General features: G+C 43.9%; 1 protein-coding gene across 1 annotated transcript in view; it reads left to right on the forward strand.

Moving 5' to 3' along the window:
- THBS4 (thrombospondin 4) overlaps positions 1 to 25,440 on the forward strand; it is a 53,866-nt gene that overhangs the window by 12,065 nt on the left and 16,361 nt on the right. The window contains exons 3-10 of the mRNA XM_052647225.1: positions 13,857 to 14,104; positions 16,366 to 16,474; positions 16,859 to 16,941; positions 17,305 to 17,356; positions 17,577 to 17,779; positions 19,409 to 19,546; positions 21,786 to 21,854; positions 24,363 to 24,515. Of these exons, the coding sequence (XP_052503185.1) occupies positions 13,857 to 14,104; positions 16,366 to 16,474; positions 16,859 to 16,941; positions 17,305 to 17,356; positions 17,577 to 17,779; positions 19,409 to 19,546; positions 21,786 to 21,854; positions 24,363 to 24,515 (1,055 nt within the window). The remainder of the gene's footprint in view (positions 1 to 13,856; positions 14,105 to 16,365; positions 16,475 to 16,858; positions 16,942 to 17,304; positions 17,357 to 17,576; positions 17,780 to 19,408; positions 19,547 to 21,785; positions 21,855 to 24,362; positions 24,516 to 25,440) is intronic.

A 25,440-nucleotide genomic window follows, 5' to 3' on the forward strand; every position in this document is an offset into this window, starting at 1 on the left:
CTTTCATGCATTGGAGAAGGAAATGGCAACCCACTCCAGTGTTCTTGCCTGGAGAATCCCAGGGACGGTAGAGGCTGGTGGGCTGCCGTCTATATGGGGTCACACAGAGTTGGACACGACTGAAGCGACTTAGCAGCAGCAGCAGCAGTGAGTCAACTGTTAACACCAGCTGATTTCTATGTTAAAGGAGAAAAAAGAGGAAACGATTGTGAATACCTCTCCGCCTGCCAGCCTACTAGAAAAGATAAATAGCTCTTAGAAAAAAAATTTGTTTTTAAAGGAGTCCTATGACAATTCTCAGAAAACGAAGAGGAATTTATATCAGAATTAGAGTTGTGAGAGTTGAAGAATTTGACATTCAAGTTTCCCTGGAGCAGTAGGAAAAAATGCAGAGATTTGCCATCACTGAAAGGTCTCGGAAGGAGGAGCAGCGTGTTCTGACTGGAACAAGAAAGATAAGTCAGTGGGTCCATCAGGTCCAAGAAAAAGATGTGGTGTGTGGTTGTAACTCTCTGTGGAGGTGTTCAGAGGTGGTGTTGGGTTGCATCCTGGACACCTGTACGTCTTGTTGTCCAACCTCAAGAGTAAACAAAGAGCCCACACATCGTTGGTTTACTGGAAAGGGGCTCTTACAAGTCTGCAGCAAAAGGTCCTGGAGAGACATCCCACTGTATCTGGCAGACAGCAGGCAGGACATGGCAGCAATCTTGGCCATTCAGGGGGATAGGGAGGCTACCATTTGTAGGGGGAACTGACATCAGGTTGACTGTCAGTTACCAGGGAAACCAGCAGCTGGGACACATCTCTCACAGCCCCCTCAGATTAATGACCTCAGATTAATTAAATGCAGATGTGTGTTACTGAGTCCAAGTTTACTCTGCTCACCACATGACAGGCCGGTGAATCGTGAGACAGGTGTCGAGGCAAGGAACATGACTTTATTCAGAAAGCTGGCAGACCGAGAGGATGGCAGAGGAGTGTCTCCAAAAAATCATCTTTTCAGGATCTGGATGCCAGTTTGTTTTATAGAACAGAGTGGGAGAGGAGGTGAGGAAGTAAAGTATAAAGGCCACTTATTTTGCAGAACAGGAGAGCATGTGTTAACTTCTTTTCTGCAGCCATGCACAGATGGGCAGAGTCAGACTGTCTCCCTGTGAGCTGAACACAGCCACTGTAACTTTCGGGCAGAGGGACTGTGTTCCCTGAGGCAGGCCATTATCTATGATTATAATAACAAAAGCAACAGAAAGCAAAGGTTAAAGTCAAAGAAACAGATCCAACAGGAGTCAGAATTGACTCTTCCCTGTTACAGTAATAAATTAGTAAACCAGCTGGTGGAGTTGTCCCAGCCTAAGGATTAGAATAGTCACTAGCTGGGGCAAGGGGTGAGCACAGTCATGTGAGTAGGGAGTAGGTGAAGCAGGGACCAGGCGAGCAAGAGATCACAAAGGGCAGGAGGACATCTTTGGTGGCCTGACCCTTCGGGTGGCCGTGCACCCCTGCTGTGATCTGTGGAGGGTGGGGAAGAATCACTGTCCTGGAAGGTGAACCCCAGTCATCATTCAGCTGACTCGGCTCAGCTGATCTTCATGGAGAGTAGTGAAACAGAAGAAGTCAAGATATATCTCTTGTGACTAAAAACATTGGAATAGGAAATAAGACACAAAGTTATGGTATGGGAGAGGGCGACTGCACAGATGATATCAAAGAGCAAGGTTTGGTCATCTGGGCCCTAGATGAGCTCCTATGAGAAACTCAAGCGTTTCCTATGAGAGCTGCAAAGAAGGGAGTTTGCCACTGGGCTCTCTGTTTCTCCGTGACTCTGTTTCTTAGGCTGCAAAAATCACTGCAGATGGTGACTGCAGCCATGAAATTAAAAGATGCTTGCTGCTTGGAAGAAAAAGCATGACAAACTTAGACAGCAGATGAAGAAGCAGAGACATCACATTGCTGACAAAGGTCCATCTAGTCAAAGCTATGATTTCTCCAGTAGTCATGTATGGATGTGAGAGTTGGACCATAAAGAAAGCTGAGCACCAAAGAACTGATGTTTTTGAACTGTGGTGTTGAAGAAGACTCTTGAGAGTCCCTTGGGTGGCAAGGAGATCAAACCAGTCTGATTTCTAAAGGAAATTTCATTGGAAGGACTGATGCTGAAGCTGAAACTCCAATACTTTGGCCACCTGATGCAAAGAACTGAGTCATTGGATAAGACCCCGATGCTGGGAAAGATTGAAGGCAGGAGGAGAAGGGGACCACAGAGGGTGAGATGGTTGGATGGCATCACTGATTCAATGGACATGAGTTTGAGTAAGCTTCGGGAGTTGGTGATAGACGGGGAAGCCTGGCGTGCTGCAGTCCAAGGGGTCACAAAGAGTCGGACCCAACTAAGCAACTGAACTGCACTGAACTGCCTCATTACTGTTCACAAGGCATAACTTGGATCTAGTTATATCTGACCCCGGAGACCTAGAGTGACTTCCCATCCCAAACTAAGTAAGATACACACATCCCTGCTGGGCATTCAGGGCTTTCTGCTGCCTGACTCCCAACCAGCCTTTCCAGTTTATCTGTCCTTCCAGCCATCCATGCAGCCCGTGCTTCCATGGGGTGGATTTAACTACGGTTCCCTGGACCCATGTGTGCTGTCTCTCCTTTTCTGTCCTTTGGCTCTTGCCCTCTGTTGCCCCCATTGCCTGCCCTGCACCATCTCCAGATACTGAAATTTTCCACATGAAAATTCCACATCTCAAATTCCTCCTGACACCTTTCCTTATAACTTTGCACCTCCACGACTCTTAATTTGCATTGGATTTGAATGACTTATATGCCTTTTCTCCAGCTGGTTGTAAGCCCCTTTAAGGCAGGAACTGAACGTCCCTTAACTCCCGTTTGTCTGCTGCAGCACGTAGCACAGTGCCCTGTACATGGAAGTGTCTCATGAAGAGACTGAGTGGAATAAACGGAGCCTGAGAAGAGTAGCTTTGCTAAGAAAAACATTCCCGGTTGTGGAAATTCTAGATGTATCCAATGTCTGTCACTTAGTAGGTCTGGCTCAGAATCACTTTTGAGTGAATGAGTGTTGAAGACCGTTTGGATGAAGATTTAAAAGAAATGCAGGTAGTGTTTCTGATAGAAATGATCTATCAGATTATTAGTAACACAGGTGATACAATCTTGATAGAAATGAGCATTCTGTAGAAACCACTGGGGGTAGGTAGAGGATATGATTGATTTTCTTGAATCTGGCATGGAGACAACTTTGCAGGTAGTATCCTGAGTTTGAGTCACAGTTAAAAGTCTTAACAACTGTGTCACCATGAAAACATCTCTGAATCGCTCTTAACCTCAATTTACTATCTTTAAAGTGAGAGTGATAATAGCTACCTTTCAGAGTGATTGGAGAAACTGACTTATATAAAGTATAATAACTTTTTTAGGCTGTGAAGCTCAATAAAAATTTCAGATTCCTATATTAGATAGATAGACAGAGACATCTCTCTACTATTTAAGAAACTGTCTTCCAAAACTGATGAGTTGGTGAACTCTTGGCTTTCCTTAGCGAAAGCCTCACCTCTCAGAAAAAGCATGAAGACTGCTTCTTCAGCCTAAATTTGACAGCTACAGAAAAACAACTGGTGCTGTGGAAAGGAAGGGAACTCCAAGAACTAGTGGTGATGACTGGACAGAGCCAGCCAAGCTCCTCAGCCTGCGATAGGAGAAGTTAGATAGTTCAGAGTGGTTGTTCTGAAGCTTGCAGGCTAATGAGATATACAATTTGAAAGAGATGAAAGAGTTGAAAAAGTTAGAATTCTGAAATTCCTTGTCAGTCCAGTCGTTAGGAGTCTGAGCATTCCCTACCAAGGGCCCAGGTGTAGTCCCTGGCCTGGGAACTAAGATCTTGGAAACCACGTTGTACAGCCAAAAAAATAGTTAGAATTCTGAACCAAATACTGAAGGGGAAAAATGAGACACTTATAATACTATTTATTTATGGAGCCATCACAGCAAAGCAAGGCTGTACTGAAGGCCCAGTACTCATTTTCCCTGTTAACTTTCATTACATTCTTACTAGGCACCATTGAATGAGCTTAGTTTTAAAGTGGTCATATGCAGAAAGTGCAAGGAATTTTCATGTGCTTTCAGACAAATTCCCAGAGGGTTGTATTATTAGTCATACCTTTGGGGATTTCCTGGAAAAGAAAGCTAGGGTTATTTGAAGGCAGATAGATTTACTAAAACTAAGTCCTAAACCTTTAAATCAATTTTATGAAGTCACTTACTATACCTTTCTGCATAATGTAAAAAAGAGAATGAGCTAGATAAATAGTACTATTGGGGGTTGGTAAGTTGCCTTGTAGCGAAGTATGTAGTGTTTTCTGACAAGGCTTTGTCTTCGGCGTTGAACTTTTCAGTGAATCGTTGACTTGGGTGAAAACACAGACAATATTTTATAATGTTTGCAGTTGGCACAGAACTGGAAAAGACCGTTGAACATATAGGATGCCATCATCAAGATTTCCAAGGTCTTACCAAGCTGACATAACAAGCCACAGTCAGATGAAATTTAACAATAAGAAATGTAAATCCTTTCTCTGGTAGTGAAAAGGAAATTGCAGATACACAGGCTGAGGGAGACCCCAAAACTAAGATCATGGTATCTAGTCCCATACTTCATGGCAAATAGATGGGGAAACAATGGAAACAGTGAGAGACTTTTATTTTCTTGGGCTCCAAAATCACTGCAGATGGTGACTACAGCCATGAAATTAAAAAATGCTTGCTCCTTGGAAGAAAGACTATGACAAACCTAGACAGCATATTAAGAAGCAGAGACATCACATTGCTGCAAAGGTCCATCTAGTCAAAGCTATGATTTCTCCAGTAGTCATGTATGGATGGAGAGTTGGACAGGAAATCAGTCCTGAATAGTCATTGGAAGGACTGATGCTGAAGCTGAAACCCCAATACTTTGGCTACCTGATGCAAAGAGCCAACTCATTGGAGAAAACCCTGATGCTAGGAGATTGAAGGCAGGAGGAGAAGACAGAGACAGAGGATGAGATGGTTGGATGGCATCACCAATGGCACATGAGTTTGAACAAACTCCGGGAGATAGTGAAGGACACAGAAGCCTGGCATGCTGCAGTCCATGGGGTGGCAAAGAGTGAGACATGACTGAGAGACTCAACAACAACAACACCCTAAGCATTCAAATCAACAGTGTTAAGAACCACCCAGTGTTGAGCTCAGTGCCTGGCACTTACTAGTTGCTCAAAAATGTTTGCTGAATGAATGAACAGATAGGGTGATGCAACTTTTTAAAAAGTTTCTTAAATTTTCAGTTCAGTCAGTTCAGTTCAGTCACTCAGTCATATCCAACTCTTTGCAACCCCATTATAGCACACCAGGCCTCCCTGTCTGTCACCAACTTCTGGAGCTTGCTCAAACTCATGTCCATCACGTTGGTAATGCCATCCAACCATCTCATCGTCTGTCATCCCCTTCTCCTCCTGCCTTCAATCTTTCTCAGCATCAGGATCTTTTCCAATTGGTCAGTTCTTTGCATCTGGAGAAGGCAGTGGCACCCCACTCCAGTACTCTTGCCTGGAAAATCCCATGGACGGAGGAGCCTGGTAGGCTGCAGTCCATGGGGTCGCTAAGAGTTGGACACGACTGAGCGACTTCACTTTCACTCTTTACTTTCATGCATTGGAGAAGGAAATGGCAACCCACTCCAGTGTGCTTGCCTGGAGAATCCCAGGGACGGGGGAGCCTGATGGGCTGCCGTCTATGGGGTCGCACAGAGTCAGACACGACTGAAGCGACTTAGCAGCAGCAGCAGCAGCAGTTCTTTGCATCAGGTGGCCAAATTATCGGAGTTTCAGCTTCAGCATCAGGCCTTCCAATGAATATTCAGGACTGATTTCCTTTAGGATGGACTGGTTTGATCTCCCTGCCTTCCAAGGGACTCTCAAGAGTCTTCTCCAACACCACAATTTAAAAATATCAATTCTTCAGCAGTCAGCTTTCTTTATACTCCAACTCTCACATCCATACATGACTACTGGAAAAACCATAGCTTTGACTAGACGGACCTTCGTTGGCAAAGTAATGTCTCTGCTTTTTAATATGCCATCTAGGTTTGTCATAGCTTTTCTTCCGAGGAACAGGCGTCTTTTAATTTCATGGCTGCATTCACCATCTGCAGTGATTTTGGAGCCCAAGCAAACAAAGTCTCTCACTGTTTCCATTGTTTCCCCATCCATTTGCCATGAAGTGATAGGACCAGGTGACATGATCTTAGTTTTCTGAATGTTGAGCGTTAAGCCAGCTTTTTCACTCTCCTCTTTCACTTTCATCAAGAGGCTCTTTAGTTCTTCTTCACTTTCTGCTGTACGGGTGGTGTCATCTGCATATCTGAGGTTATTGATATTTCTCCCGGCAATCTTGATTCCAGCTTGTGCTTCATCCAGCCTGGCATTTGGCATGATATACTCTGCATACAAGTTAAATAAGCAGGGTGACAATATACAACCTTGATGTACTCCTTTCCCAATTTGGAATAAGTCTGTTCCATGTACAGTTCTAACTGTTGCTTCTTGACCTGCATACAGATTTCTCAGGAGGCAGATAAGGTGGTCTGGTATTCCCATCTCTCTCAGAATGTTCCACAGTTTGTTGTGATCCACACAGTCAAAGGCTTTGGCATAGTAAATAAAGCAGAAGTTGATGTTTTTCTGGAACTCTCTTGCTTTTTCAATGATCCAATGGATGTTGGCGATTTGTTTCTTTTTTTTTTTTTTTGAGAATAATATATATATTTATTTATTTATTTGGCAATTGGTTTCACATATGATATTATACGTGTTTCAATGCCATTCTCCCAAATCATTCCACCCTCACCCTCTCCCACAGAGTCCAAAAGACTGTTCTATACATCTGTGTCTCTATTGCTCTCGCATACAGGGTTATCGTTACCATCTTTCTAAATTCCATATATACGCATTAGTATGGTGTTTTTCTTTCTGACTTACTTTCTGGCTTACTTCACTCTGTATAATAGAGTGGTTCCTCTGCCTTTTCTAAATCCAGCTTGAACATCTGGAAGTTCACGGTTCACATACTATTGAAGCCTGGCTTGGAGAATTTTGAGCATTACTTTGCTAGTGTGTGAGATGAGTGCAATTGTGCAGTAGTTTGAACTTTCTTTGGCATTGCCTTTCTTTGGGATTGGAATGAAAATTGACCTTTTCCAGTCCTGTGGCCACTGCTGAGTTTTCCAAATTTGCTGGCATGTTGAGTGCAGCACTTTCACAGCATCATCTTTTAGAATTTGAAATAGCTCAACTGGAATTGCATCACCTCCACCAGCTTTGTTCGTAGTGATGCTTCCTAAAGCCCACTTGACTTTGCATTCCAGGATGTCTGGCTCTAGGTGAGTGATCACACCATCGTGGTTATCTGGGTCATGAAGATATTTTTTGTATAGATCTTCTGTGTATTCTTGCCACCTCTTTTTAATATCTTCTGCTTCTATTTGGTCCATACAATTTCTGTCCTTTATTATGGCTATCTTTACATGAAGTGTTCCCTTGGTAAAACTAATTTTCTTGAAGAGATCTCTGGTTTTTCCCATTCTATTGTTTTCCTCTATTAACTGTACATTAATATGTACATGTGACCAGATTTGTGGAAACTAGTAGTCCCCCTGGATTCTTAATTATCCAGCCACATCTAGCATACTCTGTCTGGTTGTGAGCACATTTCATAGGGACATTGTCAAGTCAGAGATTACTTTGAAGAGAGTCACTAAACTGGCACCTTTCTGAGCTCTGTTTTTGTTTTTGTTTTTGTTTTTTTTAATACCACATCGCAAGTCAAAAAGTTAAAGGAACTGGAGAAATCAAGGAGCCAAACAGAAGACATGAGAGAGATGAAAGTTGCCTTAAAAATATTTGAAGAATATCACTTCGATTGAGGATATGATTAAATCTGTCTATAGTCCTGAAGAGTAAAATTAGGACACACTGGTGGAAGGCAGAGGAAACAGATATTGGCTCTGAATTAGGAAAATCTTGGGGAGTACTCCAAAAGTGAAATGGGTTTTTCTGCAAAGTAATGAGTTCTTTGTTACTGGAAATGTGCTGGTAGAGGCTACATTTTTTATTGAAGGGATTTGTGGAGTGAGATATTAAGCTGGATGACTTATAATGCTAATATTCTGTGGTTCTGCTAAGGCTAGAGAGAGTTCCATGGGCATCAAAATTGCTTTGTAATTTTCTCCTCTAAGGTGACCTTGGGATTCTGTGCACACTCACAACTGTCTCCTCTAAGGTGACCTTGGGATTCTGTGCACACTTACAACTTTCTCCCCTATCAGGTAGTTGTGTAGTGATGCCTCATAACTTATCCAAGCATAGAGCCCTCTGCAGAAGTTCATTATACTTGCTGTGCTTCCTTTCACTGGATGGTTTCTTTGCTCCGTGTGTATTCTGTAAACTTTACATTGGTTGAAACTGCTATGAAAAAAATTTCCAAACACACATACTGCATTTATCACACCTGGGAGTCACCCACAGTACTTTCAGGAAAAGCAATTTGATGGTTTTCCTTTTATATGTATTTCCAAAGCACTAAAGTTACAAAGATCCAGTGTATAGGGCATAAAACAAATGAGTCAAGGCAAACAAGAACATCCATCACAGGAGACATTAATGGCAAGAAGGCTCTTTTAATATATAATTATTTAAGAAGAAGAGGAAAGGTTGACAGCAGCGGCTTTCATCATATCTTTAAAAGTGCCAAAGAGCAAAGCCATTTGCCAAGCAAAGCAGAAGGCCCCAGACTACCTTGCCGAGTTTGCTGCCTGGGCAGGCCACGTCACTCTGAACTCCTTAGCCCAAGCAGACAAAATATTATCATTTCCAGTTCTTTAAAGCTGGCATCCTGCTTCATAGGCTTGACATTCAACACAATATAATATTTTTGACTGCCATGTCCACCCACTTTTCAAAAAGCACCTTTTGAAAATTCTTTCTCAAGTTGATAGCAATATTTCAAATCTTCATTGCTTGCGCTTGCTGCTTCATCTCCTACCAGTCATTGCGATGGCATTTAATCAGGCTAGTACCCAGACATGGAAATGTAGCCATAAAATCAGGCTCCAGATTCTCAAGTACACACAGACTCTTAAGTTTAGAAGGGAAGGATTTAAATAAGTAAACCGATAGAAACTGCTCTTTTTTTAAAAAGACTGTGGGTTTTAAAAAGTCAGAGTAAACACAAGAATACTCTATTTTATCTATTTTTCATTCAACAAACAGTTGTATTTGGTGTTCTCAGATGCTGTGGTGTATGGGAAAATTAGTAAGAAATAGACTCCTTGTCCCAAGATCTTATGGTCTAGTAGAGAAGATAAGAAATAAACAAATATACTAGTACTTACATGTGTATAGCAGCTTATAGTTTTGCATTTTCTTATTTGACCACCACCGAACAGAAAGTGAAGTAGGAAGGACAACTTTTATTAACTCCTTTTAATAGTTTAAAAGGAGTTAATAATAGTTAATAATAATTTAAAAACTGGACTCTTCAGGCCCAGGGTAACACAGGCATTAAAGTATCTGAGTTTTGGCTGGAAAAGTACACCTAGCAAAGCACTGAGCAAGTGCTAAGGGAATATGTTGCTGCTGCTGCTAAGTCGCTTCAGTCGGTCCGACTCTGTGTGACCCCACAGATGGCAGCCCACCAGGCTCCCCCGTCCCTGGGATTCTCCAGGCAAGAACACTGGAGTGGGTTGCCATTTCCTTCTCCAATGCATGAAAGTGAAAAGTGAAAGTGAAGTCACTCAGTTGTGTCCGACTCTTAGGGACCCCATGGACTGCAGCCTACCAGGCTCCTCTGTCTGTGGGATTTTCCAGGCAAGAGTACTGGAGTGGGGTGCCATTGCCTTCTCCAATGGGAATATGAATGAGGCAGATAACTTCCAGTCATGAGGAAGATGGAATACTAGAGGGAGTCAGGTGCATTTGAGCTGGATCTTGGCTTTCGATTTGTAGCCGTGATGGAGCAGGAAGGAGAGGGATGGAGAAGAGAACACTCAGCACAGAAAGAAAAGGATGAGAGAGTCTGGAGAAAGCTAGAGAGGTGTGAAAACCAGTTGTTAAAACAGGTTGTCTAGCTTGGCAGTGATCAGCAGAATGGAAGGTGGCTAGAAGGTTAGGTCAGTCCTGGGATAAGTTACACATTAATTGGGAACCACTAGGGAGCTAGTGAAGGATTGCATTGGCTCGCTTGTGTGTTGCGCTGAGAAGGCAATCGTTTGATCAGAATAGTCGTGTAGGCATCTCAAGCTGTCCTTCCAGAAAACCTGCACAGGAAAAGACCCTGAGCAGGAAGATGAGTCAGGAATCTGGCAGAGGAACCCAGAGATGGAACAGCGTAGAGACAGAAATGTGTTTGAAGACCTGCAGCCTTTCGTTCTAATCAGATGGGTTCTTGGTGCTCATCCTGAGAGAGAAGCAGGTTGAAATCACCAGGCTAACTTGTTTCCGTGAGAAACAAGCAGAACGGAATGTGCCTTAGCTGAAGAAGCAGAGCTGTCCCCAGTGACGGCTGTTTTCCTGAGTGCAGTGCTCCCTGGGGTGCTGAGGGGCAGGGGTGGGATGGAGCCTAAAGAAGACTGCTCCTTCCAGCTGCCGGGCCTGACTTTCCATTCCTTCTGGAGGTGAAGTGATGTCCTGCTGGGTGACTAGTATTCTCCCCTCTGTTCTGCTCCCCTGTGTGTGTATGTGTGGCGAGGAGGGGGCTCAGATTGGGTGAGCTGAGCACTGGTAAGGGGGACAGACAGAGAAGATGGGAACTGGGTCTGTTCTCTCCCTTCTGACGGTGCTGCTTCTGAAGAAGCTCAGGGAGTGTCCCAGGCCGCGGGCTCCTGGCTTGTTGAGTCTGCCTCTAGGCTCAGTATGACTGGTGGGGAAATGTGTTTTCTGAGCAGGTGCCTGCCGACCCTCTGGGTAATGTTACTGCTCTGAAGCTAAAATAAGTATAGAAGCACTGAAGTAAGGAACTTGCAATAAAAAAGAAAAATGAAAGCCATAAGCAAAATGAGAATTATTGGATCAAGTGTGAACAGTAGTAAATGTCAAAGCCTTTGATAATTTTTCTGCTAACAGACCTTGCAAAGATGGAAGTTTCCATAATTCTTTTCCTTTTTTTCCCCCCTGTTGCTCTTGTCGCAAGACCTGGGAGCGGGAGGAACCTATTTCAGTGTTGCAGTGCAATGCAAAGCAAGGCAGAAGTGTGGAATGACCTTAAATGACAGCGTGATCACAATAGCAGGTTCGGCTGTCTGCAGTAGATGTTAAATTGCCACTCGCTAAACTTTTCAATTTATATGTGAAAAGTTTTCAATGCAGTCATCTAATTATTCATTGAAACTTCATATTCACAACATTTAATGAGCACCTGTTAGGTGGAAATTACTCCATTAGGTAGTATTTATAAAACTAAACTTAACGATTCAGTTATGAAAATAAATCATGACCCACATGGCCGGGAAGGCCTGCTAAAAGCAGGCAAGAGGTCCACTAAAATATGTCTCCTTTGAATTCCACCAGAAATCTCAGCTGGGGGAGAAAAACCACGAGTATTTGTTTTAAGCTACTCTATGTATCCTCTTAAACTGTTAATATGAGGAACAGAGGTTGTGGCTGAAAGGAAAATAAGGAGATCCTGAGTGTGTGTATGTGTCTGTGACTGGGTTGAGGTCTGGTGGTCTGAGTAGTGTTTTCATTGGCCTGTAAAAATGCTGGGGATTTACGAAAGTATTTCAAAAGTAAAGGAATGGAGGTTTGCATATGTTTGGGCTCAATTTCCCCCCTCTTTTGTGTATTTTATGCCTCAAATTTCAAGCCATGCCGTTACTATTATAAATTCTCAACAATATTTTTTAAAAGGGGGTAAAAATACTGTTGTATCCCGTATTTAAAATACCTCAAAAATGTCTGCTGCTGCTGCTGCTAAGTCGCATCAGTCGTGTCCGACTCTGTGCGACCCTGTAGATGGAAGCCCACCAGGCTCCTCTGTCCCTGGGATTCTCCAGGCAAGAATACTGGAGTGGGTTGCCATTTCTTTCTCCAATGCATGAAAGGAAAAGGGAAAGTGAAGTCGCTCAGCTGTGTCTGACTCTTAGTGACCCCATGGACTGCAGCCCACCAGGCTCCTCTGTCCATGGGATTCTCCAGGCAAGAGTACTGGAGTGGGTTGCCATTTCCTTCTCCAGTGCATGCATGCTAAGTTGCTTCAGTCGTGTCCAACTCTGTGTGACCCCATAGACGGCAGCCCACCAGGCTCCTCTGTCCCTGGGATTCTCCAGGCAAGAATGTCTACCCACGTCTATTTTCTTTCTCCTCATTCCACATTTAAGTCTTACCAATACTGTGCTTCAGGAAGCATAGTGTTGTCCTATAGTCACAGAAAGGCCTTCTAGGCAGTCTGTCCTGCCAGGTCTCACCAGTCCTTCTCTCTCAGTAAGCAAGTGGTGGTGGTCCCTTGGGCACGAGGAAAGATCTCCTGACTCCTCCTGGTTTCTCTCTATACCACGGACCCAGATGCCAACTGCCCCCGCCTCCAGCGATGGTCAAATGGAGAAGCAAATCTAGTCAGATTCTAGAAGGGTGGGGAAATCGACCTAGAACGTCGAATGGATTTGGAGGAAGTCTTCAAAAACACCCTTAAATTTCATAGTGGTGATTATTTTCTCTGGCAATACTGCAGCATAAACAGGTTTTCTCGTCTGGGCAGCACCGAGTTGGCATTTACACTTCACAGAAGAGGCACCCGAAGAGAGATGGTCCCAGTTGCTTGCTGTGAATCATACACATGGATTGTAGCACACTCTGGGTTTACATGTGGAATTCTTTTTTTTAACTTTTTTGAATTATATAAGTAATGCATAAGTTTCTTGCATAGAAAGATCAGACAATGAAAATGAAGACAAAAGAAACACATATCACCAAGCACCAGAAATGACCATACAAATATTCTCTTCTAATTTTCTCTATCTGTGTGTATACTATATGTACATACATACATAGTTTTTGTTTTTGTTTTTTTTTTGGAGCGAACCTATACTGACCCGTAACTTTTTTTCACTCCACATAATACTGAGAATAGCTTTTTATGTAAGGCAGTGGCTCTCCCATGGAGTCTTTCTTTTGCATCCATAGATACCTTTGGTTTTCTAACTGAGCATTGTTAAAATTTGAAAATAGGTTTTACTGAGGGATAATACAACAGATTACACCTGATTCAACATATGCTTACAAAACCCCATCCAAGCCTAGCATTCTTTAGCCATGGAATAAACCACACTCGGCTTTAAATTCTAGTCCCGTCACTTACTATATCCTTGAGCAAGTTACTTCGCTTATCTGAGCTTCACTTTCCTCACCTCTAGTCAATTCCCGTTTCATAGGGTTGCAATGAATAGAATAACGAAGGGCAGCACCCAGCCCCATAGTAGTGCTCAGGAAACATTGGTGAATTAATGAATTCATGCCCTGAGGAGCTTACTTGGATGTGAGTTGACTTTCAATGTGTCCTGCTTGTTCAGTGTACTCATCATTAACTGAAATTATATTGTCTGTTTTCACACTTACTACTTACCATCTCTTTTCATGAGCACAAAACATCCCAGCAACAGTGGGTGGCCAGTGCACACAAAACGTTGAACATCTGTGGTTCTGACTCGCTTGCATCTTTCCGATGACCTGGCCTTGTCACTGTCACCTGGAGGCTGTTCAGCACAGAGTCAGCCCTCTTGTCATTCACTGGTCCGTGCTTGGTTCCAGCCGTCCTCCGTTACCTGAAGAACGACGGGAGGATTCACCTGGTGGTTTTCAACAACCTGCAGCTGGCTGACGGCAGGAGGCACAGGCTGCTGCTGAGACTGACCAACCTCCACCGGGGGGCCGGCTCCGTGGAGCTGTTCCTGGACTGCACCCGCGTGGACTCCATCCACAACCTCCCCAGAGCCTTTTCCGGCCTCGCCCAGAGTCCCGAGGCTGTGGAACTGAGGACTTTCCAGAGGAAGGCACATGTAAGAACCCACAGACCATTTTCCAAAGTGGAAAGGTGGTTTCTGAGAATGCAGACAAGTGGGCTGAGGTCAAGAATGGGTCTAATTCTGACTGCATATTAGAATCACTTACTGCACTTAAAAACCAACTGCTAGATGGCCCACACTCCAGACAAATCAGAGTCTGTGGAGGTGGTGCCTCGGCATCAGTCGTTTTAAAAATACTGATTCTAATGTGAAGTCAAAATTGAGAGCTACTCCTTTAGATAAGTGGAGACTTTGGGCATATAATTATAAAGTAGAAAAGGAATAGCAAAAACTTTTAAACTATCTTAGGGCAGTAAGATGATCTATTTTTAATCTTTCATAAAATTATAATTTTTTAATAGAAGTAAAAAAGAATGATTGGAACATGCCAAGCACCAGGAACAACATTCTTCCATAGGTCTTACTAGAGCATCTCTAAGAAAAAGAACCTTATTGCCAACTTACTTCCATGAGGCCTTACATATCACTTCACTTCTGTCTTCTGTTTTATGCCATGTTGATGGTATTTTTTACATTATGTCATTGCACCTACTGTAGAAATTGCCACATATATTTCTTCTATAATTTTGTTAAAAAACAAAATATAATTTTGTTATAGGAAATACTCCATTTCCTATAAATAATTAGTATTCTTTGCCTTTTCTAATTATTACTATAACTGGTCATAGTTCCTGAGTTTCATCTGATATGGAAGTCCATACTAAAATCAGTAACCATGTTCACCCACTGTGGCCCATATTGTTGTTGTCTTATTTATCACAATCACAATTTTCCATTTCTGGTTCGTTACTTCATTATATGTGCTTTAACTAATTTATATATGCTTGTATAGTGTTGGCCAAACAGTTGATTTGCGTTTTTCTGCACAATGTTATGGGAAAAATCTGAACGAGCTTTTTGGCCAACCCAGTACCAAGGTGTTCTGAGCCCTTTGTACAAAGAAGCAGGTTATAAACAGCAATTTCGGTTATAACTAGGAATGCTGAGAAACTTTGGATACTGATATAAAAACTGTGAATCAGATACTAGAATTTGTGCTTAAAATATGGAGAGCATTTTCAAGCAGAAATTTCAAGACTAAAATCTAGGTTTGGAGAGAGAAAAGATATATATATATATATATATAGTATAGATTTATAGAAAGAGAAAAAAATTAATGGAAAGATATGCTAAATTTTATTTCTGAATCCCCAAAGTAGCCCAGATAGAATGACAGTCAGAAATTATGTCTCTATTTCAGCAATTACTATCCACCACCAAATAAGTCAATTTCTAAAAGCCAAGGTCATCAGAAATAGATGGAATTTTTTGGATTTTTTTTCCCCCAAAATTCTACTTCCTTAGATTGTCAGCAAGGACCACAATGCTCTGTCTTCATATTCATCTTCTCATTTACTCAGTCAGTCAATATGCACATTCTAGGCATTAGGTATCTCATAGCTGGCAAAATAGTCATGGCCTCCATAGAGCTTATGGTCTGGTTCCAACACAATATCTGTTACATAAAACGTGTTACACACATCTTAACTAAATTGAAAAGCAGAGTGCCTCTGAAAATCCTCAGCACACTCATGTCTAAAATAAGGATGAAGACCTTACATCAGCAGTTAACATAAACGTTTTCTATCATCTGTGTATAAAATAATGGGTACAAGTAAAAGCTACAAAATTAAGGGGTGAGAATAGTAACTTGATGACTAACAATGAATGACTGTTATCATCCAGTAATGTGAAAATACATGAAAATGTACAAAAATGTACATCATAGAATATACTGTGTATTCTTTCTCATAATCCAAGGAAACCAGAGACTTTGCTAAAACCTGGAGCCAAGACATCCTAAAAATAATAGGGTTTAAAATTGGGATCAATGTCTTATTCATTGCAGTCTAAACTCCATAAACAGACAATTCTTAAGAGGCTCCTACCACAAAAGAACTTGTTTACCGTGAAGGAAAAGGGCCTTTTCTTTTCTCCAAGTTGCCTTGATGAACTCTCATCAAGACCACACTGGATGCCAGCACTCTCCTAAGCTGCTGGCTGCTTCCATATTTGCTTCAGTCAGAAGGGCAGGGCTCGCAAGCTTCAGGAAAAAATGCAAACCCACAAAATTATGTGAGATGTCAGAGTCCAAGTATTCAGGCCTACTGCGTTATGAAAATTGTGTGAGTCTGCATGCCCACTGGCTTTTGAATGGCACCACCAATGTGTGGTATGAATCCAATTTCTTCCAGGACTCTTTGGAAGAGCTGAAACTGGTGGTGAGAGGCTCGCTGATCCAGGTGGCCAGCCTGCAAGACTGCTTCCTGCAGCAGAGCGAGCCACTGGCCACCACTAACACAGGTGTGTGTTCTCAGGCCCTTTGCTCACCTCCATCAATAAACCCCCAGGCCCGTGATGGGCTGGGTCCTATCCCCGAAGGGTGGGCTGTCAGCAGGGCAGTCCTATAGGATGTGTCTACAGAAATCAGGCTTTTGTGCCAAAGTCCAGGGCAAGAGGTATCTTCATCACACTTGTGTTTCTATAACTCATAGGAATTTGGACTAACTAGAGCCGTGGCATCATTATCATTATTTTTTAGGCGAATTAGATGCATTTTACCCCATGTTAGATTCTCATACCCTGAGTTTTGCATCATGATAATTCTCTGGGAAATCATTTGTTTTTGAGTCACTGTAGAAATAGCTGTCACTTTCTGACGCTTCTTTCCTTCCGCTGTTCCTACAGGAGACTTTAATCGGCAGTTCTTGGGGCAGATGTCACAACTAAACCAACTACTGGGAGAGGTGAAGGATCTTCTGAGACAGCAGGTAACAAGCTGGATGGACCATCAGAAAAGCCCTATAACAGAGACGCTGTCTGTTGGAGCTGATAGCGCTGCAGGCCTGCAGAGTCAGGGAAGGGCCTAGAGCCAGACCTCAGGTGGCCCCATGCAGCCTGCCGCCCTGGGGCTCTGCTGGAAGGGCTCTGAAACTAGGGGGCCGTCGGATGATAAACATAGCTGGGCTCCAGGCAGAATGGGGCTCCAGGTCGAATGGGAGCCACCCAGGGCCGTGTTAACATTCCTTTAGGTTCTGTTTCATAGTTGGCCACTCATGGATTCTCTCATTCCTGGATTATACATCAGGTACTCCTTTTCCATCTTTTGTTTTTTTCCCTTCCCATTTCTAAAGGTCAAGGAAACAACATTTTTGCGAAACACCATAGCCGAATGCCAGGCTTGCGGTAAGTGCTTTTCTAGTAACTGGCACGCTTCTGAGTTGGACCAGCAAGTGCGGACTGCGAAGGGCCTGGGTGGGGGAGGCTCCGCTGGCTGCGGTCTGTGGAGTTTTGGCACCGAGGTGGAGAGAAGGGAAAAGAAAGTCACCGGGAAGCTGAACCACATCCTGTATCAGCTCTATTTTCTTGGTGGTTTGGAAACCTGTGGATGATGGTTTTTGTCTAGGTCCTCTGAGCTTTCAGTCTCCCACCCCCAACACCCTGATACCCGTGGCGCCCGCGGCATCCCCGACACCCCCAGTGCGCCGCTGTGATTCCAACCCGTGTTTCCGCGGCGTGCGATGCACCGACACCAGAGACGGCTTTCAGTGCGGACCCTGCCCCGAGGGCTACACAGGAAATGGGATCGCCTGTTCCGACGTCGATGAGGTGAACAGTCAGCCAGACAGAGGGGCCTCCCTCGGTATCGCATACAGCCTACGGCTTATGGGAAGAGAGGCCAGGTGGATAACCGAGGGCTGACTTGGGTTGACCTCCAGGCCACATAAAAACGACTCCTTCGGGAACCTTCAGAGACCCATAGGTGGTGGGGAGGCGGAGGCGCGACCTACGGTTGTGGCCGCCTTCATTGTACCTCCTGTCTGGGCTTCCCACCGCGGTGGTCCCTGTTGCTGCAATGCTGAGATTTCAGCCTTCGACTCTACCGCTGATTCTCATAAGCAGTCTTTGGGACTACTGTGATTTTATTGTACACGTATGAATGTGGAAAGGGAATGATCTACGTCAGGGTATATTTTAGGGGTTGCAACTGATTTCTTAAGGCATCCAGGAGTGAGAGGAATCTCAAACCAACAAGACCTTTTGAGGAGGCCCCATAATCTCTGAGTAACCAAATGTGCCCAGAGACCGAGCCAGAAAGACATATAGGGCAAATACAGGCTGTTTGGCCAACTGGCAAAGCCTCTGACAGAGACTGTTTCAAGACCATAGTTATCCAATCACTGGTCCAGTCTCGAGGAAGGCAGTGTTCATAGTGGGTGGCAAGGCTGCCCCCAGCATCTGCCTTTGTCTTTCCATCAGATGGTAAAGAATCTACCGGCAATGCAGGAGACCGGGATTCAATCCCCCAGTCAGGAAGATCCCCTGGGCAAGGGAATGGCCACCCACTCCAGTATTCTTGCCTGGAGAACCCCATGGACAGAGGAGCCTGGCAGATTATAGTCCATGGGGTTGCAAAGAGTCAGTCACAACTGAGCAACTAACACTTTCACACTTTCAGGCCAGAGGAAGGCTGGAAGGAGCTTAACTTACGTACATGCATCCTACAGACTTGTGGTAGCCGATTACCGCCCCAGGTGGTAAGCAATCAAGACGATCTCTAGCCATCCCTCCTTTGGAAGAGCATCTGCACATGTTTCACAGAACTGCATGTGGTTCTTATCTGTGAACTGGAATTTTCCTTCTTTTGAAAGGGCAGGAAGTGGTCATGTTTTTTACATTAGTTGAAGTGACTTTAAAAAAAAGAGAAGAATGAATCTCCTAGACCGTGAGAGCTGTGCAGCAGCCATGGGCTCAATGGGGTCCAAAGTCAGGAACAGCCCCTGATGAACCATGTCTTACTGAAGAAATGACAGCTGCCCTGGCTTGATCTTCTCAGGGTCTTTTTCTTTGAGCAGTTGCTTTAATAATGCCTTTGGACTCAGTGGCCACCTGACAAGTGGTCCAGGAGCACCGTTCTCTCCCAGACATTTTTAAATTCCAAGTTACAATATCAGGGAGTTTGCCCTGGAAGGTGGACTGGTTAACATTAGGGCCCTTTCCACTCGGCTGTGCTTCATTCTGTATTATAGCGAAGCTCACAACAAGGCAACCTCCAGGCCGTGTGGGTCAGAGATTCTATGAGTCACTATGAAATTGGAAGCCTTTATTGCCTTTGATCATTTCAGCCCCCCCAAAATGGATAGTTAAGTGATTCCATAAGTTTGTGCAAAGAGGTGAACAGATATTTGAGCGTGTGTTCTCCCTGTGGCCACAGACTGAATTTTTGTTTCTCTCTAGTGCAAGTACCACCCCTGCTATCCTGGTGTGCACTGTGTAAACCTGGCTCCTGGCTTCAGATGTGATGCCTGCCCAGTGGGCTTCACGGGGCCCATGCTGCAGGGCGTTGGGATCAATTTCGCCAAGACAAACAAGCAGGTGGGCTGAAGTGGTGGTCTTTTGATCTTTAATTGCCAACAGGAAACCTTTGGTTGGTTCCCGTCTCTTTCCATTCCACAAGGGTGTGTGGAATGTCCTCAGGCACTATGGGCACATTAGCAGGTTTTTCCAACTCATTTCTGAATATACGTGTCCATCAAGGCTGGTGAGGAGCAAGCTAGTCAACTGGGATCATCGAGTATCTTTAGAAAAGCAGTGAGGGCAATGAGACCGGATGTGTGGCTGGATCTGGGCTTATTTTGTTGGTAGCCATTTGAATGATTAGTGACACAATAACTTAAGAACTGGGGAAACAAATAAAAGCTTTGAAAAATTAGGTCATGTCTATAGAGTCATTGTTGCTGATCAGAAGCTGTTTTAGAGATGAGAGGATTTCAAGAGTAGAAGTAATCCCCTGGGGGAAACCCCCTTTCTTCTTATATCGGCTATAAATTGCCATAAAGCTCTTGAGCAGTTTGTGACAGTCTCCATTTATTTCTCGATGTTCTACTATATCCTGGTCATTATTTAACTGACTGACTGTGAAATTCTTTCTGATGTATTCAGCCCTTAAAAATGGTTGGTCTATAAATATATTTTACTACCTTAGGGAAATTATTCTCTTTGAAGAGGACAGAGGTTCATTATTTCCTAGCTGCCTATCAAAGAATTCTAGAGGGCATCATTTTTTAGGCTGGAAAAAGGAGCCAAGCTAGACACACAGGGATGGCAAGAAGTCATTAGAGTAATGACCTAAAGCTTTACTTCCTCTTCTGTAAAGACAGAATCGTCAAGACTAAGCCAAGGGAAACAGACAAGAAGAAATAGAAGGTGCCTTATGTAAGCTAGGAAGGAGCCCTTCTAGAGGATTTCCAGTATGGTAGAAGGAACTCAAGTCGAAGGGAGCCAACTCGCTAACATTTAACAACAAATTTTAATGCATGACCAATATCAAAAGAAATACAAGGAAATGTGCAGGTTCTAGAAACAAAGTGGGAACTCGGAATCAGAGCTGTAGATGGAAGCTGACGCCACAGCAGCTCATGGGAGATGGAAGATGGGTATAGGCCCTCCAAGTGGGAAACTGGGGTTCATGCACTATGTGGGTATAGCAGATACTTCTGGAAAGACCTAACACCTCTGAAGAAAGCCAGAAGCCTCAAAGAGCTACCCTCCTCATTACAAGGAGATGAAAAAACTTCCCTAGCCATCCCCCTGAAAATCAACAGGAAGCTCGATGTCAGTTTTGGGACACAGTTGACAGCAAATCATGGTTCCCCACAGCAAATCAAAGCTCCAAGCTTGTACAACATAAAGTTGTGAGCTCCGAATCTGTGTTAGACATAGCATGCAGAAACAAGCCCCAAAATTGACATAAAAAATATAGCCTTAGAGAAGTAAAATCCCCAGGGCCCTGGCTGATATCACTTTGTGAAGAGACTCCAAAACTCAGGGCCCGTGGGACACCCTCAAGCAAAAGCAAGGCCACTAAGGATATACTCATAAACAAAAATGTAATTTATATAAAGAAGCTACCCTGAGGAGACATGACAAATATAAAGTGAGTTCAGAAGGAGAAAAGGAAAAAATAGATGCCATAGTTAAGGGATAGGGCAATGTTGGAAAAAATGTATATAATCAGGTTTTAAAAAATAACCAAGTAAAATTTATTCAGTGGAAAACATAATAACTGACATCAAAAATAAAATAGATGAGCAAAACAGCTAGCAGGGCATTTATTGTCTAGAAGGTATGTCTAAGGAAATCATCTGGAATATAGCACAGAGAAAGAAAAGTATGGAAAACAGGGATGAGAGGTTAAGGGTCAAAAGAGATTAAGAAATTCTAATATTTCTTTAAGTGTAGTTACAAAGAAGGAATAGAAGGAACAGGAGCAGACGGGAACTAAGGATTTTTCAGAACTGAGTAAAGATAGGAATCCTTGAGGAGAAGAAGTGCATGAGTCCCAGGCAGAATAAAGCAGAACCTTCCTGAAGTTGTGGAGTAGACTAATCATGTTAAGATTCTGAACAACTTTAAATACCAAGGAGTCAACTATCACTTGGAATTAGGTTGAGCCCAGACCAATGCAAACACAGGGAGATGGCCAAAACGGTGCTCTGATGACCAGCCACTCTGAAAGTCCATGTTGTTGCTTCAACCAAAGAAGTCAAAACAAAGCAAAATGTATTTGCCTGTCTACTTAAACAGTGCACCTCTTTCAACTCTTCCACGCTAGGTCTGCGCTGATGTTGATGAGTGTCGAAATGGGGCGTGTGTTCTCAATTCTATCTGTATTAACACTTTGGTAAGTATGTTTCATGGCTCTTGTTATTGATGCCCAGTTATTAAAACAAGTGTGTGTCTGTAAATCATAACCCCAAGGCAGTAGAGAACATATGGGCATAATAGATTTGATTTGCAAATGAGGATAAAAGTTTGTGCTGAGGGGCTTCCCTGGTAGTCCAGTGGTTAAGGCTTGACACTTTCAATGCAGGAGTTGCGGGTTCAGTCCATGGTTGAGGAACTAAGATCCCACATGCTGTGCAGCATGGCCACAAAATAAAAAGTTTTGTGCTGAAAGAGGTTTTACTGTAAGAGTAATGGATAAGTAATTTTTTATATAAGAATAACTTTCTGATGGAATTCCCTGACAGTCCAGTGGTTAGGACTCTGTGCTTTCAATGTTGAGGACGCAGGTTCAGTCCCTGGTCCAGGAACTAAGATCTCGCAAGCAAGAGTAGCATGTCCAAAATAATCATTTTCAGAATGCCAAACTTGTTCTTTACCATCTTTCAAAGTTGCAGTGTTGGGCTTTCGGATGAATGTTTATTTAATAAAATATTATCATTCTTATATTTTTTAAATAGGAAGAGCTTCTTAGTTTTATATTAATAGTTCAGTATTCCAGAATAGGCATTTTACTGGTGACAATTCCCAAATGGTATTCATTGTTTTTACAGAACTTCTCAGAAGTCATTTGTATTAAATTAAACTGTTTAACACTTAGGGGTCTAAATTTTAACTCTTTGGAAAAGGGTTTTATTTCTGGAAGTTCTGTTGACTTTTTCAGGATGGTAGATGTATCAGAATAGACTGTCAGGAAAGAACTAGTGGCTCCAGCTACCGCTGCCTCTTGCTTCCCTGGTGGTTCAGCAGTAAAAAAAATCCACCTGCCAGTGAAGGAGATATGGGTTCAATCCCTGGGACAGAAGATCCCCTGGAGAAGGAAATAGCAACCCACTCCACATACTCTTGCCTCAGAAATCCCATGGACCGAGGAGCCCGGTGGCTACAGTCCATGGGGTCGCAAAGAGTCGGACAGGACTGCGCAACTAAACAACATCACTGCTTCTCACTTACTGTATGTTCCTGGGAAAGGTTTTTAATCTCTAGGTTCCTAGTTTCCTTATATGTGAAAGCATTTTATAAATATTGCCATTTACTTTAATCCTTACAACAATCTCTCAGTAGGCACTGTCATTATTCCCATTTCACAGCTGAAGGAGCTGAGGCCCAGTAAAGTTAAATAATTAGGCGAAGACCACACATCTCGTAAGATGTCCAGTTTGCCTGCAGAACCGTTTTTATTCCTGACACTGCCTGCTAATATACTGGGACTTACTGCTTCTTAGCTTTTTACCAGGAGAAAGCTAGTCTGCAGAGATAGATCTGGGAGACACTGACGTGAAGATAATAACTAAAGCCACCCTGGGAGGAGACAAGTAGGCAGTGGAGTTGTCTAGAAAGTAGAACTCTAGAGAACCTCAGAAATGAACAAGCAGGCAAAGGAAGGCGAGCAGAGGAGCAAAGAAAAGCAGAGAACTGACCAAAGGCTGTGGTCCAGTGAGGCTAACAGACCAAGAAATGTCACTGGAGGGAATTTCCTGGCAGTCCAGTGGTTAGGTCTCTTCCAGGGCCTGGGTTCAATCCCTGGTTAGGGAACTAAGGTCCCGCAAGCTGTGCGGTGCAGCAAACAAACAAAAAAAAAGGACCTTCCCTGGTGGTCCAGTGGCTAAGACTCCATGTTCCCAATGCAGAGGGCCTGGGTGCTATATCTGGTGAGAGAGCTAGCTCCCACATGGTGCAGCTGAAGATCGTGTATGCCACAGCTAAGTCCCCACACAGCCAAACAAATAAATATTTTTAAAAAATCACTGGAGAGCATCTTTTGTGCTTAGTGATTAAGGAGTTGTGACTAAAATCATTGAATTGTATACTTTACATGGGTGTCTTTCACGGTATGTGAATTCTATCTCAGTAAAGCTGTCTTTAAAAAAAAAGTCAGGCTTGCCTTGGAAGTGCTATCCCAATGGACCTGACAGCTCGTTTGCCAGGCTTCTTCCACACCAGCCCACCTCATCAAAAATCCTCAGTGCTAGGCTACCGACAGTTCTCTGTCCATCGCTTGATTTAAAAAAAATAATAATAATAAAAAAATTTTTTTTCTAACTTGCCTTTTAACCAAACCATACCCTTTGTCCCCAGAGTAAATTCTCTCTCTCCACCTCCCAGGGCTTCATTCAGGTTTTCACCCCTTTCCTCCTTGTCCTCCACAGTGGAGCTGGCAAGACCAAGCAGCTCCCCAGCCAGCCTTCTGCCTTTGGTTCTGTTCTCTCATGTCTCTGTGGCTGGCTGTGGCTTCCAGTCTGCTGGTGTCTCCCTCAATATTCACACAATGTTATAAGACACACACATTACAGAGGCAGGCATGGGGCTTACTTCATCCTGGCATCATCAAGTCCATGGATAAATAGACACCACCATAGGCCCTTTGCTCCCAGGTCTGAACATTGTCTCGCTCTGCTCCTTGCAGGGATCTTATCGCTGTGGGCCTTGCAAACCAGGGTACATCGGTGATCAGATGAGGGGATGCAAAATGGAAAGAAACTGCAGAGATCCAGAACTGAACCCTTGCAGTGTGAACGCCCAGTGCATCGAAGAGAGGCAGGGGGATGTGACGTGTGTGGTAAGTAATCTGCTGCTTGCTTCAGAGTAAAAGTACTCAAAAACAAAAGCAATTCCATCAAAATAAATGAAGGATGTGGCTGTAACAGAGGCAGCTGAAGTTTGTGGGGAGCAATCTGAAGTCACCTAACCATCAGCCACCTTTGCTCTCTCTTGACCATGGGTCAACACCATCTTCCTGGGCAGGTTGGTGGTGGAGCCCCAGCTCCCATACACCCTCTGTGGGAGGCCCAGGAGGTGAGCCCCAGGACCGGGGGGAGATGGCTTACCTCGACTAGTCCCTCGATAAGCTGCTGGTTTACATGAGCACACTGCCCTTCCTCATTGTCCTCGCCCCGAGGACATCCAGTTTCCAAGTCTGGCCTGACACTCCGGGAGATGAACTGCCCTGAGTAAACCCTCCACCTTCCACAGCACCAGCTGTTCTCTGTGCCCGCCCCCGCCAGGCTCAAGAGGAGCTCCTGAGCACTCTCCTTCCCATGCAGCTCCCGGCCCAGGAACCACCTGGGGAGGGGAGGCCAGGGAAGAGGGCAGGGCACTTCAGCCTCGCGAGGGTCTCCCACCACTCAGGTGTGGAGTGGGCCCTTGGTGAGGAATGGAGCTTGTTACTGCCATCCGTCCCCAACTCCCAGCCCCGGAGTCCTGGGGACTGGGGGGCTTCTAGACATGGCTAAATAATCCGTCTTCAGCTGTTCACATCCTGCTTCCTCTCTGGGGAGGCAGGCCCCTTAGAGTCTGGTGCAGCAGTCAGCCTAAGCAGCAGGATGGATTCTGGGAGACTTCTCCCTTCTTCATACCTCGGACTTCTTTACCTTTTTGTTCTCAAAATTTTCTACTATGAGCGTATGGCTTTCAAATAGGAAGAATGAAGAGAATCAAACTGGTGCATGGGGATGACCCACAGAGATGTTATGGGGAGGGAGGTG

The sequence above is a fragment of the Budorcas taxicolor genome, chromosome 10 (assembly GCF_023091745.1).
Source record: "Budorcas taxicolor isolate Tak-1 chromosome 10, Takin1.1, whole genome shotgun sequence".
Classification (NCBI taxonomy): Eukaryota; Metazoa; Chordata; class Mammalia; order Artiodactyla; family Bovidae; genus Budorcas; species Budorcas taxicolor.